The 22,829-nt window shown below is 41.3% G+C and overlaps 1 protein-coding gene across 1 annotated transcript; it reads right to left on the bottom strand.

The window, feature by feature from the left end:
* Positions 1 to 255: 255 nt before the first annotated feature.
* Positions 256 to 22,138, bottom strand: LOC122765368 (methyl-CpG-binding domain protein 5-like). The gene is made up of 10 exons (XM_044019595.1): positions 22,072 to 22,138; positions 15,463 to 16,057; positions 13,947 to 14,049; positions 12,509 to 12,680; positions 9,872 to 12,271; positions 6,986 to 7,200; positions 5,780 to 6,901; positions 5,466 to 5,539; positions 5,140 to 5,215; positions 256 to 5,016 (listed from the first exon to the last, which is right to left on the bottom strand). Exons 2-10 carry the CDS (start codon positions 15,573 to 15,575, stop codon positions 4,954 to 4,956), a joined length of 4,338 nt encoding a protein of 1,445 aa, XP_043875530.1. The 5' UTR covers positions 15,576 to 16,057; positions 22,072 to 22,138; the 3' UTR covers positions 256 to 4,953.
* Between the last annotated feature and the right edge of the window lie 691 nt (positions 22,139 to 22,829).

Below are 22,829 nucleotides of genomic sequence, written 5' to 3'. Positions count from 1 at the left end.
AATATATACTGAGTATAATTGTATAAAAATATTATTTGTATCACATTTACAAACTCTCATCTTTTCATTCTATATTTATAATAAATTATTATAACAGACATTAAACGTGTGCTCTCCTATTTGCCCAATAGATGGCAGTGTGTGACAAAACATACCCTTTTTAAATGATCTCGCGCCACACTTCAGTCATGACTCACAATGAACCCCTATAACAAAGAGGAACCTAAAGGAAACAGACTACAATACACGTACAAGTAAGAGTGAACATGTTTTTAATATCTTAAACATCTGTGCAACATTGTTCAAAATGTTACATCACTGCATGACCTGTAATGTTTCACAATATTTACAAAAAAAAATGCTGCTTACATCAAACCATTAAAAAAAGTCCAAACAATCTCAAAATAATGGACTCTGACAAAACTATCCCTAGCCCACATTAATGCAAAAAAAAGGAAAATGAACAAGAGCAATCAAGTGCACATCATACTTCACGCAAGTCTATTTTTTTTTTGAAAAGTATATATTAGTGACAAAATATATACTTAATTACAAGTTGAAAAAATAAAATACTGACAAGGGAAGGGTGGAAAAGAGAGCAGAGATTCAAAACATAGTTCACCAGCAGGAAAAATAAAAAATAAAAAAAATATCACACACACAACTCAGCACACACACAATCACTGGCATGAAGAGGAAAAAAATAGACTGCACAGACTGACCCGAACACAAAAAAAGGGTTTGAACTCTTGACCACAAATAACGTGAAACTGATATTACAGATCCAAAACACATGGGTTCCCAACAAGAGACGGGGTTCCTGCATGTCATTGCACAAAGAGAAAAATATGGGAGGGGAAAAAGGCAGAATGGACTTTACTGAAAGAGCTCACATGTTCGACACCGAACGTCACATTCCGAAAAGGAACGGAAGATTTTCTCGCCACGGAATACAGTAAAAACTAAAAGGTTCTCAAAAGGGTGAACACTGGAAAAAAGGACATTTTGAAAAAAAGGATGGCTTTCATAACAAGATGTTCCCTCTTCACAAATTTAGTATCTTAAAAATTTTGTCAAAGCCCACTTTTTTTTAAATTTAGCAAATGATGTCAGATTTTTTTCAAAATGCCTTGGGAGTTTTTCAGTGTGCACATCATAAATAAAGTCCGATATGTTTTGAACTATGTGAGAAATCTCACCAGAAAATACAGTACATATAACTTTAAGGTTCTAAAGAGTGACATCACACGAACAAACATGTTAACTTGGCTGTAATTAATATTTTTGACTGATTCTGAGCATTTCTTGAGAGGACAAAAATGAACAATAGTGTTAAAAGTAGGAGAATTAGATTTATACCATGATCAAAAGTCATTTGTTCATCTGGTCTTCAACATAAATGCATTTTCATGTCATGGCATTTCAGAGGAACTTTATTTTGGAGGTTTGATGTGTCAGAAATTCAGAAATTGTTAAGAGTGGAGTACCTCAGTACAAATTAAATACATTATTTTTAACTGGTTGTATATGTGTTTAAATGTAAAGCTGCAAACAAATCACTACTCCATGGCTCTCGGGTGAGGTCAGATTAATTTTTTTGAAGGCAGACAAAAACTTCAGTCCCAGTTTTTTTTGAGTGTGCACAAGTTTCTAAACAGTTGTTCTTTGTCATTGATTGGTATATTGCACTTGATAAAACATAGTGTTTTAGGTTGTTAGTTGATTTTGATCTGGAGGAGCACCTGTGTCTGTGTGTGTGTGTGTGTGTGTGTGTGTGTGTGTGTGTGTGTGTGTGCGTACACAAGTTCTTCCACAGTCCCCAATTCCGTGCATCACAGTACGTCAAATTTCCGATTCTCTGTTTTCGTCTTGAAACGTTCATAGTTTTACAACTGCATTTATTACCAACATGGACAACGTCTGCCCTTTCAGACATGCATTTTCATAAATATTTACGGTCTTCGACAAAAAAGAAAAAAAAAGACAATCTGTAACAAAAAACAAGCAACTTAAAAAGCCTCACTGTAAATAAAAAAAGAGGAGTTATCGGCAATACTCACTTTTTTAAATAAAAGGGAACATGACCTTTGTAATGGACTGTGAATACATGAGCTTCTCACTTGTTAAAAAAAACAAACATACATATACACATATAAGGCTTGAGTTCTCAACTCTTGGTAGTATTATTGCCATCTAGCATATTTGTAAAGCTTAAAATAAATATGGAATACTGTACATAAATAATTTACATCAATAACAAAAAGATAGAAAGAAATGAAAAAAACACACACACACACACACACACACTCTCACGCAAGGCCCCTAAATGCGAGAAATACTTTCACTGCTCTTGAAAAACAAGTTAGTGTTCTTTTCATGATAATCTAACCTTTGCCTCTGAGGTTGGATACTCTACCTAAAGCTAGAGTCGTGTCGAAAATGACTACAGTCATGAACCTAAAACAAATCACTGTACAAATGAGTTCTAGAACATAATCACAAAGACCAAATAAGACAATTTATTGATGCCGCCTGTGATTCATGGTTGGAGGTGATGAAAAAAATCCACCCAAATGCACATTTTGTGGAGATTTTGTGTTGCATTTGAGGAGTTTTACTTCTTTAGTTAACCAAAAGATACATACTTCCAGCTCCATTTATTATTAATGACCTCAAACATTCTGGTCTTATTTAGAAGCATTTTTTGCTGACATGGAACAATGATAAAATGTCTACATTTGTCACTGCAACTGGTGATTATTTTGACCATCTCGCAGATTATTGTACTGATTTAATTCAATGTTTACGATGCACCATTGGAATACCAAGAACAAGGCCCTCAAATATCATGATTTCCTTCCTACACGGCAATGAAATCCTATTTAATCACTTTACAACTGATCAAATGAAAATCCTCTCAAGAGAGAAGCTGCAATCAGTATATTGATTAATTATTAAGATTAATTAGAGATAAATATCATGCCAATCAACTGACTGCTTATTTATTGCAATAACACAGTTACATGATTAATGTAGATAATGAGTTTTTCACTATAGTCTGCACAATTTTAAACTTCACTAAAGCCAGAACAGTGCTCTTTTAAGTCAGAGAATCAGCACATTTTGAAATGTCAAATGTTTTGTGTCTCATTCTGTCACAGAGAGGAGGCTTTTTTACTTCACATCTTTGAGTAGTAGCGGTCATTTTCACTGCACATGTTTCGGAAAATGAGCAGTGACCATGCAACAGCAAATTTGTGCTGTGAGAAAAATGATTCCGGAAGATCTAAAACAATTGACTCACTTCCGACTCACGCTGAAACAAATTATCAAAGTATTTTGACAATCAATTAATAGATTAGGAGTGGGTTTATTTTAATAATATTTTTTTATTATTTAACCGTATGACAATCATTACAATCGGGCCGTGAACTGGGATCATTTTGATTTTATGGCTGTAGTATTGTCAAAACATGTTCAATGAGAGAGTGCTTCTGCCCCTTTTCCCAAAATAACTTTCACTTTCGATACCTGGCAATTATTCAATCCATCTTCTACCGCTTTAATCTCTACATGAGGGTCGCCCAAGGTACTGTGCTAATCTCAGCTGACAGGTCACCAGTCCATAGTTTTAGAATTTTCTAAATTAATATAAATGGTCATGAGTAGTACACATGCCAGATCTTGTCGGCAACGACAGGATTACTCACAGAAGGGTTAATAATCAGCCTCTTAAATGTGAGTATTTTCTGGTTTCTTTGTGCCATATAATGACATCATTATAACTGAATAATTTTGGTTTATAGACAAAACAAGACATTTGAGAGCATGATTAAATTAATCGAGAGATTAATCAATTAGGGAAATAATTAATTGCAGACCTAATTCACACTAAAACATTTCTTGCAAAACTCCTGAAACTTAAGCAACACAAAATAACATGTAACATGAAAGTGCGTAAGGGTGGATTTTTCCTTCTTAAAACTACAGGTAACCAACTTTTCGTTTGTCTGGCGGTTGTGATAAAACCACAACCAATTCACGTGCTAAACAGACAAAACTGGTTCTTCCTCTGAGTCATGATTTTCCTGTCATGGTTAAGATTTAACCAAAACTTGTGTGGCAGGTGGTCATTTCTTGGGGGAACACTGAACACTTCCTCATAAAAGTTCATTCATGTGTTTTATCTCGTCAGTACAAATAAACACAACTGGGGTGAAGTGACTTGTCATAATGGAGGACTCAAATACTTATGCCTGTTCCACTGCTGTTTCCTTATTTAAAAATAATAATAATAATAATAATAATAATAATAAAAAATTAAAATAAAAAAACAGCACGTCTTACGGTTCATCATATAAAAGCTTTAGGCTGTATTCTTATTTATCCTATGCATGCGGTCATATGCAACCGCATTTCTGAATAGAAACCAAGACATTGGTACACTTCTGCTTTGTTTTGTACAATAAAAGATAAAATGTGCATTAGGTACGCTTGTACATGACATTATACAATATTTACATTCATTTCTTAATAGCATGAAATTTCAGGATTATCTATATACATATTGAAAATGTATCAGAAATATTTGGACTGTCTATTTTTCTTAAATATGTAAGGTAATGCTTGTAGCTTTTTTTGTTTGTTTTACTATATTATACTAGAAAAAAATAGTTAATTCATTGAGCAGTAGACAAATTGCAACCATTTTTGACTTTTTTTCGATATTTTTCTTTTTTTTTCATTTTGCTTGTTATCGGTAAAACTGTATTGGTGATTGGAATTTCCAGCACCTTCTGTGGTCGGTCAATAAGTCAAGTTGATATCATGGAACAATGATGTACCACTGAAAGTCTATGTGTAGCACCTGTTAGAGAGCTCAGATCGCATCGTGGCTGAACGGACAAAGTCGCTGAAGACTTTGAGGACGTTCCTGGCCCAACACATTCACTGTTATCTGGATATTTTCCTCCTCTTAGGCTTCGGGAGCTTCACCTGACGATCCCTCGACGGGATCTGATGGCAGGCAGACAGAAACATTACAATGAAGGCTGGACAGGTAGGTGGAGTGAGAGTAAGTCTTTATGTAAATGTATTAATCTAAATCTCTTTACATTTAAATAAGGTGTAAATACTCACTGCGCCTGACATCTTATCCAGCTCACTCATGGCCTCGTGGATAGCAGCTTCTAAGTGATTATTCAGTTTCCCCGGTCTGTTGGAAAAACATTAATGTATCTCATTTTCATTTAGGTTGGTGCAACCAACACAATCAGTAAAATTGTAACCAAGGAAAGTGTCTCAATCTTTAGTTTTCTCCACATTATAAGACTCTATAAGTAGACCAAGAGCTTAGCAGGTGCAGTAAAAACATAAACCATGAAAACACCTCAATTAGATTGAAGTTGTTTTTCCAGTATGTTCATTATAAACTATATGTAAATATGCTGCTGTGGTTAACTTACTTCAGGCCTCTTTTGGCAGCTCTGTCAAGTGCCTCCAAGTCGTGAGTTAGTGTTTTGAGCTTCTCTGGCTCGACCTGGATGGAGACCATAAAAATCATGTGAGTACATTCATAAACTGTTAAACAGCAGATTGAGAGTCCAACTAAAAGTAAAACAATAATGAATTTAGACAGTTTGATGGTAAGTTGGCAATTGTGTAATGTGTACCAACAAATACTACGAGCCTATCTGCTGCCAATCCTCACTCTTATTTAGGCAGAAATATTAAGATGGCAAATAAAATGAAGGCAGGGGGTCACACACTGATGACTCACCTTCGCCTGCTCCCGCAGCTGCATAGCAGCACTGTGCACTTGTTCTTCCCCGGCCAGCTTGGCAGGCCAGGGAGGGAAGCCCTTAAGCTGACCCCAGACCAGCTCCCCCATGTTGAACGTCCTGGACCGGTAGTGAAGCAGCTCTGAGGAGGGAGAGTCTGGCTGCCGCAGGTCCTCCTCACTGCTCAGGCTCTTTGTGTCCGAGGGACTGGGCGCCATACCGTTGAAATGGCCGTTGTAGTGGCTGTAGTCTTTGGCTGTGGCCAAGGGTCCCTCCAGGCTAGTAGAGGAGCTGGGCGACTGGTCGTCCCCCGTCAGCTCCTGCCGTGGGGGACCCAGGACTTCTCCGTAACCCCGAGTGTTGAAGTGGGGGGTGGAGCCATTGATATGAGCGCAGCGTTCGACAGTCTGCTCCAAACGCTCCTTGTAATTAGAAGGAGTCCGACTGCAGTTGTTGAAGCGATAGGCATCATCGATAAAGACCTTATCGTGGGCCATGGCCAGGCCATGATCGTTGGACCCCTCGGTAGGGCAGGGTGGGGCAGGAGCCAAGCTGGCGGGTCGATCCATGCAGGGACTACTCCTAACTTGGGTAGAACACTCTAGAAACTCCTCACCACCCCAAGCACTGTTGTTGCTGTGCGTGTCAAAACTTCCCCCATGCTGGGTCTCCCCATCCCATTGAGCCCTGGGAGTTCCACGGCCAGGAGAACGGAAGTAGTCATGGGCCTCTGGGCCATCTGGAGTGCTCTTCCCTGCATCCATGTTTTTCTGACCTCGTCCTGGCCTCACCTGCCTCGGTCTGGTTTGCTCTCCTTCCTGGTGCCCGTGCAGGACTGCACTAACTGCTTGGGGAAGGTTAACAGGCTCGCCTATAGAAGCAGTGAAGGCACTCATGGCACTAAGGGCAGGCACTGGACTTGCCTGTGTTGTCCCGCTAACTGTGGTGGTGATGGTAACGTGCATGCCCTTGCTAGCAGCATCCACTACAGCTCTGTAGATGGCATCCACCGACTCTGGGCCTCCAACTGGGCCTCTGTCAGATCCAGACGTACCTGTTGGAAGTCCCTCTCCCTGGGGCTGTTGCCCCTCCCCAAACTGTGGATGTGGCAAAATCCCCGGCTGTGGACATAACAGAGAGGTTAAGAGATTAGGCAAACTGAGTTTGAAACTATCAAAAATGCTACAGAGAACATGTAATCCTACCTGGTAGTTCTGGTAGATGTAGGCCATGGAGCCAGCGTTGGCCATGCTGCTGTCTGTGTAGGGTGGGTTGTCAGAAAAGTGCTGCTGGCCCTGGTAAGCTGGATGGGAGGCCACCCCCTGCTGCATGCCTTGGTGGACCTGCTGCTGATACATCTGACCTCCAGCATTAATGTGCGGTTGCAGGCCAACACCACAGCCAAGGGATGATGGGTTTCCTGCAAAACCAATGAGACATAGAGACAAGTTTTTGTATGAAACTCATGTTATTGGAAACAGCACAATTTAGAAATATATTGTCTTTATTTAAATCACTGCATCAGTTTGACTTGAAACAGCTGTTCTGAGAGAAATTTCCTCAATTGAAAAAAAAATCACTTCATAATTGTTTGGATTTTAATCTATGGGTATGAATGTGATACAATTAGACATTATAGACTTGAAATAAAGGTGTATTTATCTTTACTCAGAGCTACACAGCAGTGTGGAATGTATACCTTTTCAGATTTAGTGTGCCCACCAGAAAATGAATAGCAAAGCTGAGCAAGTACTTTTCCATCAGGGATTTAAAGTTGCACACTAACAATATCTTGCACCCCGAACTAACAGACAGACACTACCAGATTTGTAGTACAGACTTGTGTGCAAAACACATAAGGGTAGACCCTGAAAATATATCAAGGCAACAAAATGTATCAATGAATAAAGAGAACGCCCAGCAGCAACGTTGCAGAGATAAAGCCGAAGCAGATACAAAATCTCAGAGGCTTAATGCTGTGTTTTGTGTGACTGTGTGTGAACAAGCAGCAACTGGAGCAGCTGGTTGGATGCTACGTAGCTGAAGGGCAGCTGTGTGTGTTCTCCATTTTTTCCCCTCCTCTCGTCTTTCTTCCCCTCTCCTCTCTACACTGAGAGCCATGACTCGACCAACCCCTCCCCCTTCCACCCCACATCCTCCTCTACTGCTATGATATAGTGACGGCTGTTGCCAAGGGAGGTTGCCATGGGAACCAAGTGATGATTGGTGGTTCTGTCCGCTGCCAGGAAGCTTGTTGGGGGAGCTGAGTGGGTGGATGAGGGGGGTTACAGGGGTCGGGTGGTGTGATTTTAGTCTGCTGGGGGATGGGGGGCAGTCAGCTGGGTAGCAGGGTGTCTGGGGGGGTTACAATGAACTTTGGAGTATTTGTTAGTGGTAAGAGTGGTGGGGGTGTTAAAGATTGCTAGCTGTCTAGAAACAGATGGTTAGAGGCTAGTGCTAAGAAGCCACTGACTAGGCCACTTTCAAAGCCTCCACAGCTCTTAAGATCCTAAACATGTCATTCAAATTATTTTCAAGGACTGGAGGATCCAGGGAGACACTCAGCAGCATGACATCTGCCATTTCTCTTTTATATCAGGAGAGTAAGTGCTTACGAGAGTCTGTATTTTGTACAGTTCCGGAAATGAACATACAAATCTGTAACCAACGGTCGATATTTTCCGTTAATTGATTAGTTAAAAATTATGACAGACAACAATCAGATGGCAGAGTGTTGAGAAATGGAGGCAAAAAACCTTCAATAAAAAAACCCCAACAACTGATGAATCAGTTATCAAAAATAGTTGCCAATTAATTTAATAATCAATTAATTGTTGCAGCCCTATTAACATAACACACATCCATGTCTATACCCCAGCCAAGCTGGCAATGGAAGTTAGCAGTAGCAAGGTAGATGGCAACAAAAATGATTAACCACTGGATATATGTAGAAAAACACAGAAGCTATTTAATTTTGAGCCATAAAAACAACAGTGAGATCAAACCTGGTGCCTGTGTTTCTCATAACTGAATTCTGGCTCATTTATCAAGGACAATAAAACTTTGCTATATGTTTTGCTGTATTGACAAATACAATCTTTATTTTTTTTATACGCACGAAATATGGTTATATCCCCACAAGCTGATGTTATATATATAAAATATATATGTAGAAACTACAGTTCCCAATGACATCTTCTGACTTTTCCTATGCCACTGGCAGCAAATGTCATACTCCTCCTGACCCACACGGGACCAAGTGAATTTTAATTATTTGACTTGAATTAAATTAAGAATATACAAGGCACCTGGTGATAAGGACAGGTGTCCAGCAGCAGGCCTTGGTGATATCCCCACTATAAACCATATGAGGACATGCAGATGCATGATGAATACATAAATGCATTCCCTGGTCACACAGCAGGCAGGGACAGGCAAAATACTAAGATGGGGTCTTTTCAGTGCTTTCAGAAAAAACACAGACATCAATGTGTCTATACGCAGACACTCAAACTTACAGTCACACAAAAAGTAATTCATATGCCCACAAACAGAAGCACACACACACTGTATTACAGAGTTATTCAAACACACACAGGATAAAACCCTCATTAAAGGCTTCACTCTGGTCCCCATTCAGGGGCCATCGTTACTATAGCGACCAGCTAGCTGGGAGAAGCTCTTAAGAGCGCCCTATCTGGGCTGCTTCCCTTAAAGTGTAATGCAGATCCCATTTCCATCTTCTTACACCATTGACTCATGTTAGCATACAAATAAAACAAAGAGAAACACTGGTTGACTGACAATTAGCTTAGCTTCCAAAGATGAAGGGCCTCCTCATTAGCTCAATGATGCTGGAGGAGCCACACCACCTTGGTTCAGGGCCTATCAACTAAATCCTTCAGTTTGGTTTATAAATGTAGAAACCACATCTTAACTGAAATAGTGTCTGATCACAAAGGGGGAATAGAGGAAATATTCAATGTATAAATCTCAACACTTAACAGTGTGCACATTGTGTAGGTAAACTGCAGAGAAAAACATTTTAATCTTATCAGTGGACCTGAAGTACTGTGGTTCTAATATCTTACCTGTATCAGAAATGGTCTGTGTACAGCCACCATCACCAACTCCATGTGGCATCACCACCATGTTAGTCCGTCCCATACTGTGATGGAGGTTCTGCTGTAAGGGATTGGGGCCAGGATGGGATAGAGGTGGGGGGTTAGTGTTGGGGTGGCCCAATGGCATGCCATCAGAACCCACTGGTCCACTGCTTGGCCCCATAGGCCCACAGTTATTCATAGAGGAGGCCTGCATTTGAGCCATCATGTCAGGGAACTGGCCTAACCGTGAGCCCAGATGACCACCAGAAGGGTCCATGTTCTGGCAGTGCTGCATGGCATCTCCAGGACCCTGCAGCCTCTGCTGGACATGGAGATTCTGCTGAGGGCCACCGGGGCCAATTCCCATGCAGTCGTTATAGTGCAGTTGTGCGGCACCTTGAGGACCCTGCCCTGGGCCAGGGCTAAGACCTGGACGGTGGCTGTTCCCACCCAAGTTGTGAGAGCTCTGGCAGCTCATGGACTGGAGAAGCTGGGCCATTGAGGTGTTTGGGGGAAGGTTTCCAAGTCTGCCCAATTTTCTCAGCTGTTCAGGTGCACTGGGTCCTGGCATATGTGGTCCACCCATGCCTGATTTGTTAAGCATGTTGTAGACCATGTTGTTACTATTGTCATGGTTTACAGGAGTGCTGCTTGATGACTGTTTCCGTTTGCGCATGGGGTCCTTCTGCTGGGCCATGAGCTTGTCTCGAAGAGCTGCCCTTCCACTCTGGCCTTCAGGAGTGTTGAGCAGAATGTTGGAGTTAGGAGGGAGCATGGGATTTAAAGTGCTGTGTCCCTCAATGCCTCTGGGGGCACTCATAGAGCCTGGGTGGCCACCACTCCCACCATTACCTCCACTACCTGCTCCCATGCCTGTCATACCAACTCCACCTCCAGCCATTACAGCAGTGCTGTTGCCAGCAGCGCTGAATTTATTTTGATTTGCTAGCTGTGCTTTGGCTGCGGCTGACAAGAGACTGCTGGCTGGGAAGGAAGCAGCATTCTGTTGGTTGAGGATCTGGTTGAGGGGCATGCCCAGTAGTCCTGGGTGGCCCTTCTGGGAAGCGCTTGGGGCTGCCATAGAAGAAGATGAAGAGGAGGATGACGATGTGGGTGAATACATGGGGTTACCATGCTGCTGGGCACCAATCGAGTTTCCCATGCCAGGCAACAACGGGGACTCTTTGTACTGGTGAAGTTGGTCTGTTTTGTTGGTGGAGGGGCTGGAGGGCATGGCTGGCCTAGGAGATCCCATTGCCGACCTGGGGGAACGAGGGGGAACCTTTGTGCTGCCACATGGGGCCTGGTGCCCAGCAGGCATTACAAAGTTCCCATGATCAGAGGAGGTGGAGGATGAGCGTGAGCGATGAGGGGAAGCCTCCATTCTCCCTAGGACAGGCACAGCCATGTGGACAGGGGAAGTGACAGGGGATGGGGACATGGAAGAAGCCGGTCCACCTTGTTGAGTCCTCTGAACATGGCCACCATGCCCCACAGGCCCAGGCTTCATGGTGGGTAAAGGTAGGTTGCTTGGCAGGGGAACAATGGCAGGAGGGGGTATGTTTACATTCATCATTGGTACCTGAGAGTGGATGTTAGGCTGGAAGTTGGAGGGGTTTGGGGCATTAGTAAGGGGCTGGATGACTGGTTTGCTGGGTATAGGGTCCAAGATGCCGAGGGGGTCTTTTTCTGAGGTCAGCTGTCTTTTCTGAAGAGCACAGGGTGTTGGTATGGATTGGGGGGGCACTGGATGCACAGGGGGCTGTGTTTTATGGTGAAATGCTGCACGGGCCATTTCCATACTAGGGGGGAAGTTGCCCCGTGGCATGTTCATGACAGGGCTTTTGGCAGTGGCCGTTGGGGATAAGGGCGTGCTAGTCCTCCCTGTCATAGCACAGGATGGCTGGCTCACAGAGGAGCCATGGAGCATCACACCGGGTGGGGAAAGAGGTGTCCTAGTATTAGCATGAATTGAGACTGAGCCAGGACTGCTGGCTCCTGGAAAACCACAAGGATTGGTCCTTGAAAAGCCATCAGGGCTGCACAAAGTGTCCGCACTTGGAGACATTGAACCATCTCCATACAGCCTAGCACTGGTGCGTTGTGGGCTCAGCATGCCGCCATACCCTGCCCGGTAAGGGGATTTGGGGCCTGGCTCCCCACTGCCCAGCCTTTGTGGTCTGGGGTACCCAGAGTAGAGCTCTGGCTGCTGCGTTATACCCGTCTCCTGGGGTGGATACAGCCTCTGTTGCTGTTGTCCAGCTACCATCATCATCTTGAAAGGACTTTTGCAGTCGGGACCAACAGCATTGGACAGGCCATCATGGGGTTTAGTCCTTATTGCACGTGGAGTTGTGGAATGCCCAGAAACCACAGATGATGTACCTTAGGGCCAAACAAAGCACAAATCAATAAAAACACCAGATAAAATTCCAGACAGGGCAGGAAAGTCATAATGGCTGAAAAACCAATAAAATGACCAGCAAGCTAATATCAGTGCTTTACTTAATTGCTTGATCTCTGGAATTCAGCTGCAGCTGAAACACATTAAGATAAGGGAACTAACGGTCGTTATACTTCAGCATCTATAACAATTGTATTTGTATTTACATATACTCATACCTCCCCCTGGGCTTGTCAATGTCAGAGGTGGGTGTGTCTCCATGCTCTTGTGCAATGTGGCCACGGCCAGAAGCTTCCTCTTGTGAATGCAGAGTTTGGTGACATCTTCATCTGCTTTCACATCCTCCGCTGTCCTTTGCTTGACTGCTGCACCTGGGTCGAAGTTGAACACCTAAGAAACAAGATAAAAAGAATGAAATGTGTATGCATAACAATTTGAGGGGGAACCCAATAAATGTGAACCAGATTATTTAAAATTTGCTTTAAAATAAAAATTGATTCAGGTAGTTTTGTCTTGAAGCACTGGAGCCATTGAATTAACATTAAAAAACCATAATATAAAATTGATGTTGGTCAGTAGGCCATTAAAGGTCAAATAATAGAAATTCAAGGAGGAAAATATGGGATTTGTGGGGGTTTATAACTGCTTATTAAATCATCAATAATAGAGCAGGGAATCCAACTTTTTTTTTTTACAGACAAGACGATATCAACCTGATAACAGTCTGATCTGACCGACAGTGGAGACAATTTTAGCTTCAAGAAGGATAATAGGTCAGATTACTACGTAATATGACACAGTGGGTGCTTCAAAGCACACTGATGTTTGTGAACTGGTCCTTCATAGAAATCAATGGAAGTGGTCAGTGTGAATTTTTTCATACATCCTGAGCACATGAAATGGGAGTGAAGAAGAGTATTGAGCAGGTGAAGTGGTTTGAGAGCTTTTTCTCAGGACATTTTAAAACTTTTCCTAATGAAATTTGGTCACTACTGGAATTGATTGAAGCTGATACTAATTGAAGTGGACCACAGTGTCCGTACTCTGTTTAGGACAAAACCACAAACATTTTTACAGCCACATGACTGTGACCTTTCAATTCTCAAAAAGCTGTTAAAGAACAAACAAGGCAAAAAACACACAGTGCCCTGCCAGAAGTATATTCATCTTGGTTTGACTAGAGGGAAATTATTTCCTACTCACAAATATGTTACTTTGCCCTAAATTATTTCCTTTATCTGCTTCCCTCATGACTGCCAAATACATAATACACCCTACCTTAAGGACACTTATTGCCAGTTATGAACAGCCCATTTGGGATCGAATCTCTCAGAACGGATGTTATTATGGAGTCTAAACAGGGCCTCAGTGATTTTGCACATCACCTTCACATCTGCTCTGGACGCTCATCAATTTTTTTTTACAAACACTTCAGCGATATTTGCAAAATAAATTAAAATCAGTTAAAAGAAAAACCTTGGACAATGACTAAGATTTGTAATACAGAAAGGCCACATGTTCATGCCTGCTCAGATAAATGTATTTGTTTTTTGTTTTTGTTTTTTTGCACAACAGCATTTTGGTCACTAATTATTATATGTAGTGATGTTGTATTCTGGAGCCAAGTTAAGAGAAACAGAACCAACAGAAAATTACCTTGTGGAGGATGAGTGGGCACTCCAGGCCACATTTGCAGGTTCCATCTGTCAGCAGGTAGGTCTTCACCTGCTCCAAGCTGGACAGTACTGAGCCACTGGGACTGAACACAGAACACAACATTAGGCTGACATTCAGAATCTAAAGTGACTAACTCACACAAGCTAGATTCCCACTAAAATGTATGGCAAATTGTAACCAAATCTTTCAAATTTCATTAGAACAAAATGCATATCCACAGTATGTGTTTATCTGGGTATTTCAGAAATTAAAAGTAGGAATGTGAACAGGATCACAGCTGCAGTTTATTAACTTTAACCTTGTGAAGAATTATATGTGCCCATATTCCCCCAGAAGATTTCAAGCGCCCATTATTCTTTTTCTTGATCACTCTTCATTTGCACCGTGTCCGCCACGTTTTCGTTCAAATGTCTGTTGTGATGCGTAGCGTGGGTGGGAGAACACTACGTAGTACATACATGTAAGGGGCTTGATTGAGCAGCTGAACTAGGCTTGTAGGCTCAGAGAGAAGCGGTCAGCTTTATTAAATAGCATTTGCAAGGCAACATAAAAATAACATAATATACCGGTATGGCAATATTGTCTCAACTACATATCTTTTTCAAAAATATACCGGTATAACTCTTACTACCAGTATATCACCCAGCCCTAACCCAAAATAAACCAAACAGTCAACTGCTTTAGTGAACTAAAGCAGTTGACTGTGGCAAATACACACGCTAGTGGTGATGATGTGGCTAATGTGTCTAAAGGACCCTAAAGGTATTAGGGGTGGGAATCACAAGGAACCACTTGATGCAATACACAATACATGGTCCACAATACCAATAATATCATAATACAATCATTCAAATATTGCAAGATATGTCACAGTATCTGTCCAACTGAAGAAAATAAAAACCTAGAAGTGATGGATTTCTCCAGGTATTAACAACATAGAGATCAAAGTGCATAAAGACTATGCATTGAATGTGGATGGGGTGGGATGGGTAACATAGCTTTCTCTGCCATTATCCCTCTGTAAATTCCCTCTTCTTCAGCCAGGTAACTTCTGTTCCAAGTTTGCCTGATTCACTGGAGCAGTGCCGCCGTGAGGAGACATCAAGTAGCGGTGCCCAGAGAGTGAAACTGGCAGGGACCATTTACTTTAGAGCGCCTTCACTTGTTAATTAAAATACTGATATTGATTATGGTATTGCATGATAAAGGACGGCAATATATTACCAAATCGATATTTTGACCCACTCTTAACACAAAATTCACTCAGAGACTTAATGGTAAGTCTCTGCATGGATTTTATAAATGAGGGGTGACTGGAGTAAGGAATTTGCCAGGCACATCCCAAACCAGAATCCATTAAAAAAACATTGTCATTGTGGAGGTAAAAACAAATCAGGTACAAATTTTGCCCAATTTTCAAATATAGTCCTGCACTTTTGTCAGAACAGAGTTGCATTGTATCTGTGGTGGACTTTTATGGTTGACTTTTTCTTACCTTATGTATACGACCCCTCGGCCAAGATCCGCCTTGCGCTGCCAGCCTATGGGGACCTGGACAGGGGCGGCCTGCCTCTCATCTCCTGCCTCACAGTCCTTTCCGCCATTCATTGCTCCACTGGTTTTACACTCGACACCTCAGAGGTATATATCAGACCAGCGTCTTCACAATGTACGTCATGTTTGTCTTCCAAAGCGGTGGTGGTGGTGGGAAGGTAGAGGAGATGCTTTGGGCAGTAGGATTATGCTTCAATGTGGGACTCCACTCTCAGGTGGAGCTGAAGGGGAGGTGGATGAGCAGGTGGTCGGGTAGGGTGAGGCAAGCTCACAGCAGACCCTACCCTTGCTGCTTCATGGCTACAGTGCTGAATTGCACATGGACTTTCATTACTGCATTTTGACATTCAGAGCCAAGCAGCTGAAAAGGTGAGGGTCTGAAATTGGTGTGTGTTCACACGGGAACGTCCTTTTTCTAACTAGTTTTTTACCATTTATCTTCTGACACCCACAATTATGTCCTTCAGTCAGCCAGATAAGATATATTCAACATATTGACTCCCAAATGCTGTTGGGTATTGGTTTTCCCATGGTTCCTATGAGGGCAGAAGAGAAAAGGAATTAGCTAGGATGATCAAATTTCTTTGCAAGATTTTAAATCCATAATTTAATTGACTCCAAGAAAATCGACAACAAGAAACATTTAATATCTGGCAGCGTTTCCATTTACAACCAATTATTTATATTGCCCTTCTGAAATGGAAAGAAAAAACTGAAATGTTGAAGGAAATACTTTGATTAAAAGTACGATTAAAAGGGCATCAATTGGGCATGTTGACAGAATCAAGCCACTGTTTTCTGACTGATAACTTGAAGATTCAGTAAAAACATCAGTGATATTATTAAATGGCTATTCCATGATGATCTGATGGAGTAGATGAAAGTAGTAGATGCAGTAACTTTCAATGTGTTGTTACTTGTTTCTGTGTATTCTGCAGCCGCACTAAAATGAAGTGTTAAATCACAGAACAGTAAAAATGTGTGATTAATATCCTTACATTTATTCAACACAGATGAGTCTCCATGGTTTAGCTTTGATAGTTAATTACTACTAGTCCCATTAGAGTGAGTATCATGGTTGTCTGTTAATTGGTACGTGCATCACTATTAAAATGAAGACGTGGTTCTATTTATGGGATTAAAATTAGATGTTTTTTAACTGCCAAACTGGTTTTAAACTAACAGGATTCAGGTTCCACAAAACGATGTTCAACTTCATCCTTAACTGTAAGGAACTCAGCTTCATATCAGTCAGTAAGAGCACAAAAACTGATGCCAGTCCACTACATCAGGGAGGCAGCAGTAAATCCAAACACATTTAGAACAGACAAACATGTCCAGTGAAGATATCTTCTGGCAATGTTTACTTGTTTATAGTGGACTGCAGTACAGTTGTTGGCAATACTTGCGATGTTTATTTTACAGAATTGAACCTAGACCAAGATTCAGTCAAGAGATCACACAAAATACTGTAACTGACCCCAAACACCAAAACCTTAGATCTTTACAGAAAATCACTTATAAAGACATTTTAGATTTTTGATTAACAATATTATAACCAATATTCTCTCTCTGATAGAACAGCCAAGGTAAATCAGGCTGAATTTAGTCAGTGACTGACAAAGCCCCATGAAAAGCTTCTTCGCAGCCAGTGCTGCTGCTGCTGACTCATAACTGCCCTGTGAGCAGCTGATACTGAACCCAGTGACACTACCAGCATTTCTGAAAATGAAGCAGCAGTTAAATGTCTCCTGTTTATGTGGAAAATACGCAGCGGAAACTGTCGCACCTCGTCATCTGAGTAGGTGTGTGATGGTTTCTTTGGGTCAGAGAAACCGCCACAAATGTTTAATATGTAAAATATGTTCATGTCACCAGTTCACTCGACATTTCCTCCCCCATTCCCCAACTCATGACTCATCGATTACCTTGTGCAAATTATTTACGATACATTCTAATTGCTAACCTTTCAGTGCAGACTGATGGTTTTTTGAAAATGACACTTTTGGCCTTCTTGCATTTGTAGAAGTGCGGAGGTGGACACATAAAAACCTTCTTAAGGGGGTTAAAAAAAATTATTGGCATGCTAGGCTTTATATGGTTGCATTAAGGGGTTACATTACTCTTTTGTCTTCATAAACATATACAGAGGAGGCCATAGTAATGTCAAACCCTTAAAAATTTAACAACATGAGGACACAAAGGATGTTTAACCAAAACTATGTCCACACCAAAACATTTTAAAAGGTCCATGTTTCTGCCTGTCCAAAATAAAATGCATCCCGTGTTTCTAATCTCAACAAGGAAACAAGTAAACATCGTCCCATCATCATTCCATTTAGCAAAGAATGAAAAATATGATTAAGATTTGTCTAATGTTGCCGGAATCTATGTGTAAATGTTGAGCTGTAAATCACAAAGTAAAATTACTTTCTTTCCTCAAATGCAATCCATATGTTCCCTTTAAGGTTAATATCAATAAAACATGGGAAATTATTGTATAATGGTGAACCTGCGGTTTGAGGACTTTTTGTTAGATTGAGACAATTAAAATCTGATTTAGTTTACTTTCATTCTAACTCATCAAATGTCATTCAAACTGTGCTAATCTTCAAATGCAATTTATTTCATGATGTCACTACCAATATGAAACTTGATTAACGAACAGCCTGTTCCTGTACAATCTGCCGCACAGAAATAAACAATTTACATGCAGCACTCCACTGCAGATTATTCTGCTGTTATGTGCCAGTGAGACACAGAACAGTACTTGGGGCTGATGTGGCAATGAGCAGGTTGAAAACAATACAACCTTGCATATTTATAGGTTTTACAGCCAGTTCAAGTGAATACAACAGACCCACTAAAGTAGTGCTGGGTGGTAAGACCAAAAATTTATATCATGGTATTTTTTAATGCATGAGCATGATTGAGCGTTCCACCGAGAGAGAGGCACAGTTTGCGTGTATGCTCGTATTGCTTGAATAATCTAACCACTTCAGGAGGTGGTCACAGATGCATTGTGACCAGATTAAACAAAAGTGTAAATGCGATGTGTCTCCGTTCTGCTCAGTTGTTGTGGGTGGAGCGGAGACACATTGCATTTACACTTACACATTTGGTGGCTCCAAGTACAGATAACGTGACAGCTGCGACAAAACTGCACAGTCTCCTCTGACGCGACTTAACATGCGGCTAATATTGTTATTGTTGATACGGCAGCACACAGAGGGGGATGTGGCGTAACACGGGGGATAACTGTGATCGGATAGCAATCGGATCTTGATGTGGACGCTGGTGACGCACGATCATGCCAGGTGTAAATTCATATGGTGAAGCATTATCCGATCACAGAAAATGCATTCTAATGCCAGGTGTAAAGGGGGCCTCAGACATTCATTCTTCTAAGGTGGTGGGGTAAACTGATCATTCCTGCAATTAATACCACAATTACTTCTTCAGCTAAGCCCAAAACATGTGTGGTGCAGCAGTGAAAAGGGTCCCCCTCTAACAGTGAACAGTTTTGCTGCACCACATTATGTTTTTTCATATAATAAAAAAAAGGGATGAACCTGTATATTGGCCAGCACTACTCCAACGTAATACTCCCAACACATAGTGTGGTCAAAAAGACTGCTGGACATTATACAAACCAGCACAGTGATAACGGACATTATTTAAAGGATAGATTACTCATTTCATGAAGACAGCGGGCAGTTGTGGATCCTATACAAGTTTGTTTTTGTGCCACTGAGGAATAAGAGAAATAGGGGGGTACAATAATTTCAAGATGGAGTGCAATCACTGCAAAAATAAAGAAAACAGGGAACTGTACAACAACTGAACATGATTCTGTCCCTCTGTAGAAATTGTGAGCCAAAGCATTCAAATATCTTTGACAAAGACTATGATCATACTGTATGGTTATTTTTTATTTTTTTTTATTTTTTTTTAAATGAGCTGGTAACATCACACCTGTGATTGATCTGGCAGTGCAAAAGAATTTTCAAAAATAAATAAAAAAGTGTGACTTGAATTTAATCCTACAGCAAATTTCCCACCATCATTTTGTCATCCATCACATACTATGTTGGGGCAAAGGGGAGCCTGACAGCATCACTACAGAGTCACTGATTTCTGTCATCTAAGACAAGACTGCAGAAACTGGGGTGAATGTCATGCATTTTTCGGCACCTGGGAAGGTAAATCAAATCTACTTGATGAGGTGAACGATGAAAATTGAAAACATGTGACAAGAAAATCCACATTATTTTGCACTTTCCTCCCCAACATAAGGAAGAAAAAGATTCAATTGTGGTGCAAACATCAGACAAGCAGCATTTAACAAGAGGGAAAAAGGTAATGCAGAAAAGGGCATAAAAACAGTCAGTGGAGAGGTACGGCAATGCAGTGTCAGAGAGAGAAAACGTTTTGGACAGAAAAAAACAAATCACATCAAAATGACAAGTAGAAGACACCAGCCAACGGTTTGTTTAGTAACTGAATTTGCAGTGCATTAAGAATGGCAGGTTATGTAAATGAAGGTTTCTATTTGTATGTACAAATGTTTAAGAATATTATCAGACTAAATAGTTTGTGTGCATTCTGACTTCATGGTCAGGAGGCAGTTTTTTTCTCTATGACTTATTATTATATATGTGGTTGCCACTGTTGTATATCTATCATGTATATTTTGCTGTTAAGTAAATGCATCACAACAGCTCTTTATTATTGTACCGATCACAGGAGATACAAGACCAGTATTTATTTTGTCTGTGATGAAAATACATCAGGTCACAATTCAGTACATCTTCTTTTCCTGACTGACTTTTTTAATCTAACATTTTCAATACAGTTAATACAGCAACTGGTAAATATAACCCAGTGACTAACGACAAAGAGGAACAGAACAAATGTTTACAACATATAGACTGTAGTATATTTTCACCTTGTCCTGTACTGAGGGGAAGTTTTTTTCTCTACTGCGATAACAGTGGGCAAACATTTTTCAGACCTATATATAATCTCAGCTCAATGCGACCTTAAAAGACAAGAAAAATGTCTTGACCCTGAATTTGCCAAAGTGCAAAGCCGTATTGTTGTGAGTGCATGAGTGGTTAAATAAAAGTAAATTTTGTCTACCCATATTAACCCTGTGATACAAACTAGCTAACACGCATAGGAAGCTTACACCAAGAATTAGACATTATTTCAGGTGCATTCAATGGACTATTAATGGCCACATTTATTTTTTGTCTACTGGACTGCTAATAAACAGAGAAACACAATTTTGCACCAGCCATAAACTAGAGGCTAATAGTGCTTTTATCAATTATCAAAAGTATGACATACAAAATTCATTGCAAGCTGCTATAGACATTGATAAAGCAATGAGGCTACGTTTTTGGTAGATTGAAAAGCCCTATGGTGGAGCATGATAAACAGGACTACAAGCAGCTCAACACCCAAACGCAGGTTGTCCTGGTCTTTTCTCAAGTTACCACAGCTTCATTATTCACTTAATTACTGCTTATTTAATAGCTGTCTAGATTGAAGCGCACAGTCTCAACATGGCATTAAAATTGTGCAAAATCCATGGACTTGGCTCAGGCTAGCTACGAGTGTAAATTAGCGATTTTATTCCTGCAGCAGCCTTCAAAGTTGACATTTACACGGGGTGTCTCGGAAGATGACAAAAAAAACTTTTCCCCCAAAACTGGAGAACATGACAACGAGCCCATGCATAGAAGTAAAGCTACCACAGATAACTAAGCGTAGGGTAATGGCTAATTAGCTTGGTGACATTAGCCAGGCTACCTAACAACTGTGCCAAGTGTTGCTTTATTAACGTTTTGGCAACAACCGTGTATCGTTAAAGGTAGTTTCTTTAACCACCGGGATCAGCCTACAGTTAAAGCATCGCCGTCTACGGGCCCCCGCGTCAGGACTGATCGTGTCAACAAGCGACATCGGTCCTGTCTGACTGGAGCTTCTGGATGCACTGGACACAGCATCTAGCAAAAGGAGTTAGCATACCAAGCGTCAGCTGTCTAGCTACCGTTAGTTAGTTAGCCAGCTAGCTTGTTGTAACGAAAATGAATTAGAGGGCGAGCTCGGCTACGCTCATAGCATTTTGGCATTTAATTGGCAACACGCAACAGGGCACGCGCACATTGAGGTTCCCCAGCCCGAGTTCCGACTTCAAATTGTCGAAGTAAAAAGCAGATAGGCCCGCGCCGGGGTTGCGAGCCAAAGGGGCCAGAGAAGGCCAGGGCCAGGCCGAGTTAGCATTAGTTAGCTTAGCATGCAAGCTAAGAGCCGTGCAAACCCGTTGCGTTCGCAGAGAGAGAGAGAGAGCGATAGAGAGCGAAGAAGAAGAAGAAGAGAGAGACGCTTTTCAGACACTAACGTTTGTGTCTGCGTCAAATCGAACCGTAAATGTCCCGTTCTTATTCAGTTAGCTCGGCGAATGCATCTGGGTGCTAAAACAATGTAACAAGCGAGAATCAGTGCGTTTTTGACCTAAAGAAAAATAAGAATAAGAGCCTACCCATTAGTTCCCTTGCCTCTGCTGGTTCTCCTACACTGGGATATTAGAAATGATGGAGAGTCGCAGTGCGCATGCGCCGTAGAGCAGCCTGCAGTTAGGGAGAGGTGATGCACGTTTTCATCCTGAGCTCAGCTCACTCACACATCAACAATGCACAGCTAAAGTTAGGAGTATAAACATTATTAAATAAAAGTAAATGAATGAGAGAAAACTGTATCTTTGCAGAGATGGTGTAAGAACCTACATGATTTGGTATTATTATGAAGGTATTAAAAATAATAACATTTACATACAACAGTCTGATTAATTCTTGAAACTGGCATGTATACAGTCGGTGCTCACTCACAGTGCCAAAACATATGCACTGTATGTGTTGGCTTTTTTAAGTGCAAGGAAGTTGGGGGTATATGGCTGGAGGTCAATTTTCTGATGGGCTACAGGACTGTGAAAATTTGGAGACCCACTAATGTAGTGGTTATCATTCTTGCCTTTAAAGCAAGAAGACCCAGGTTTGTGACCCGGTTGGAACAAGGGCCTTTCTGCCTGGAGTTTGCATTTTCTCCCCTGTGTGTGGGGGGGGGTCCAAAACATGCAGATTTGGGGATTTTAGTCTGTCTTGCTCCTTCCTGGCCAGTAGCTGATGGGGATGTGCAGGTGTAGTTTTAGCCATTTTGGCAGAATGTCACATTTATTTGTATTTAACACTTGACCTCCATTTCTAGCCCTGTTCCTGTATCTTGTCTTGCTTGAGTGTTTGC

This window comes from Solea senegalensis, linkage group LG2 (assembly GCF_019176455.1).
Source record: "Solea senegalensis isolate Sse05_10M linkage group LG2, IFAPA_SoseM_1, whole genome shotgun sequence".
Lineage (NCBI taxonomy): Eukaryota > Metazoa > Chordata > Actinopteri > Pleuronectiformes > Soleidae > Solea > Solea senegalensis.
The sequence above is the reverse complement of the archived record's forward strand: the minus strand, read 5'-3'. Positions and strand labels throughout refer to the sequence as shown.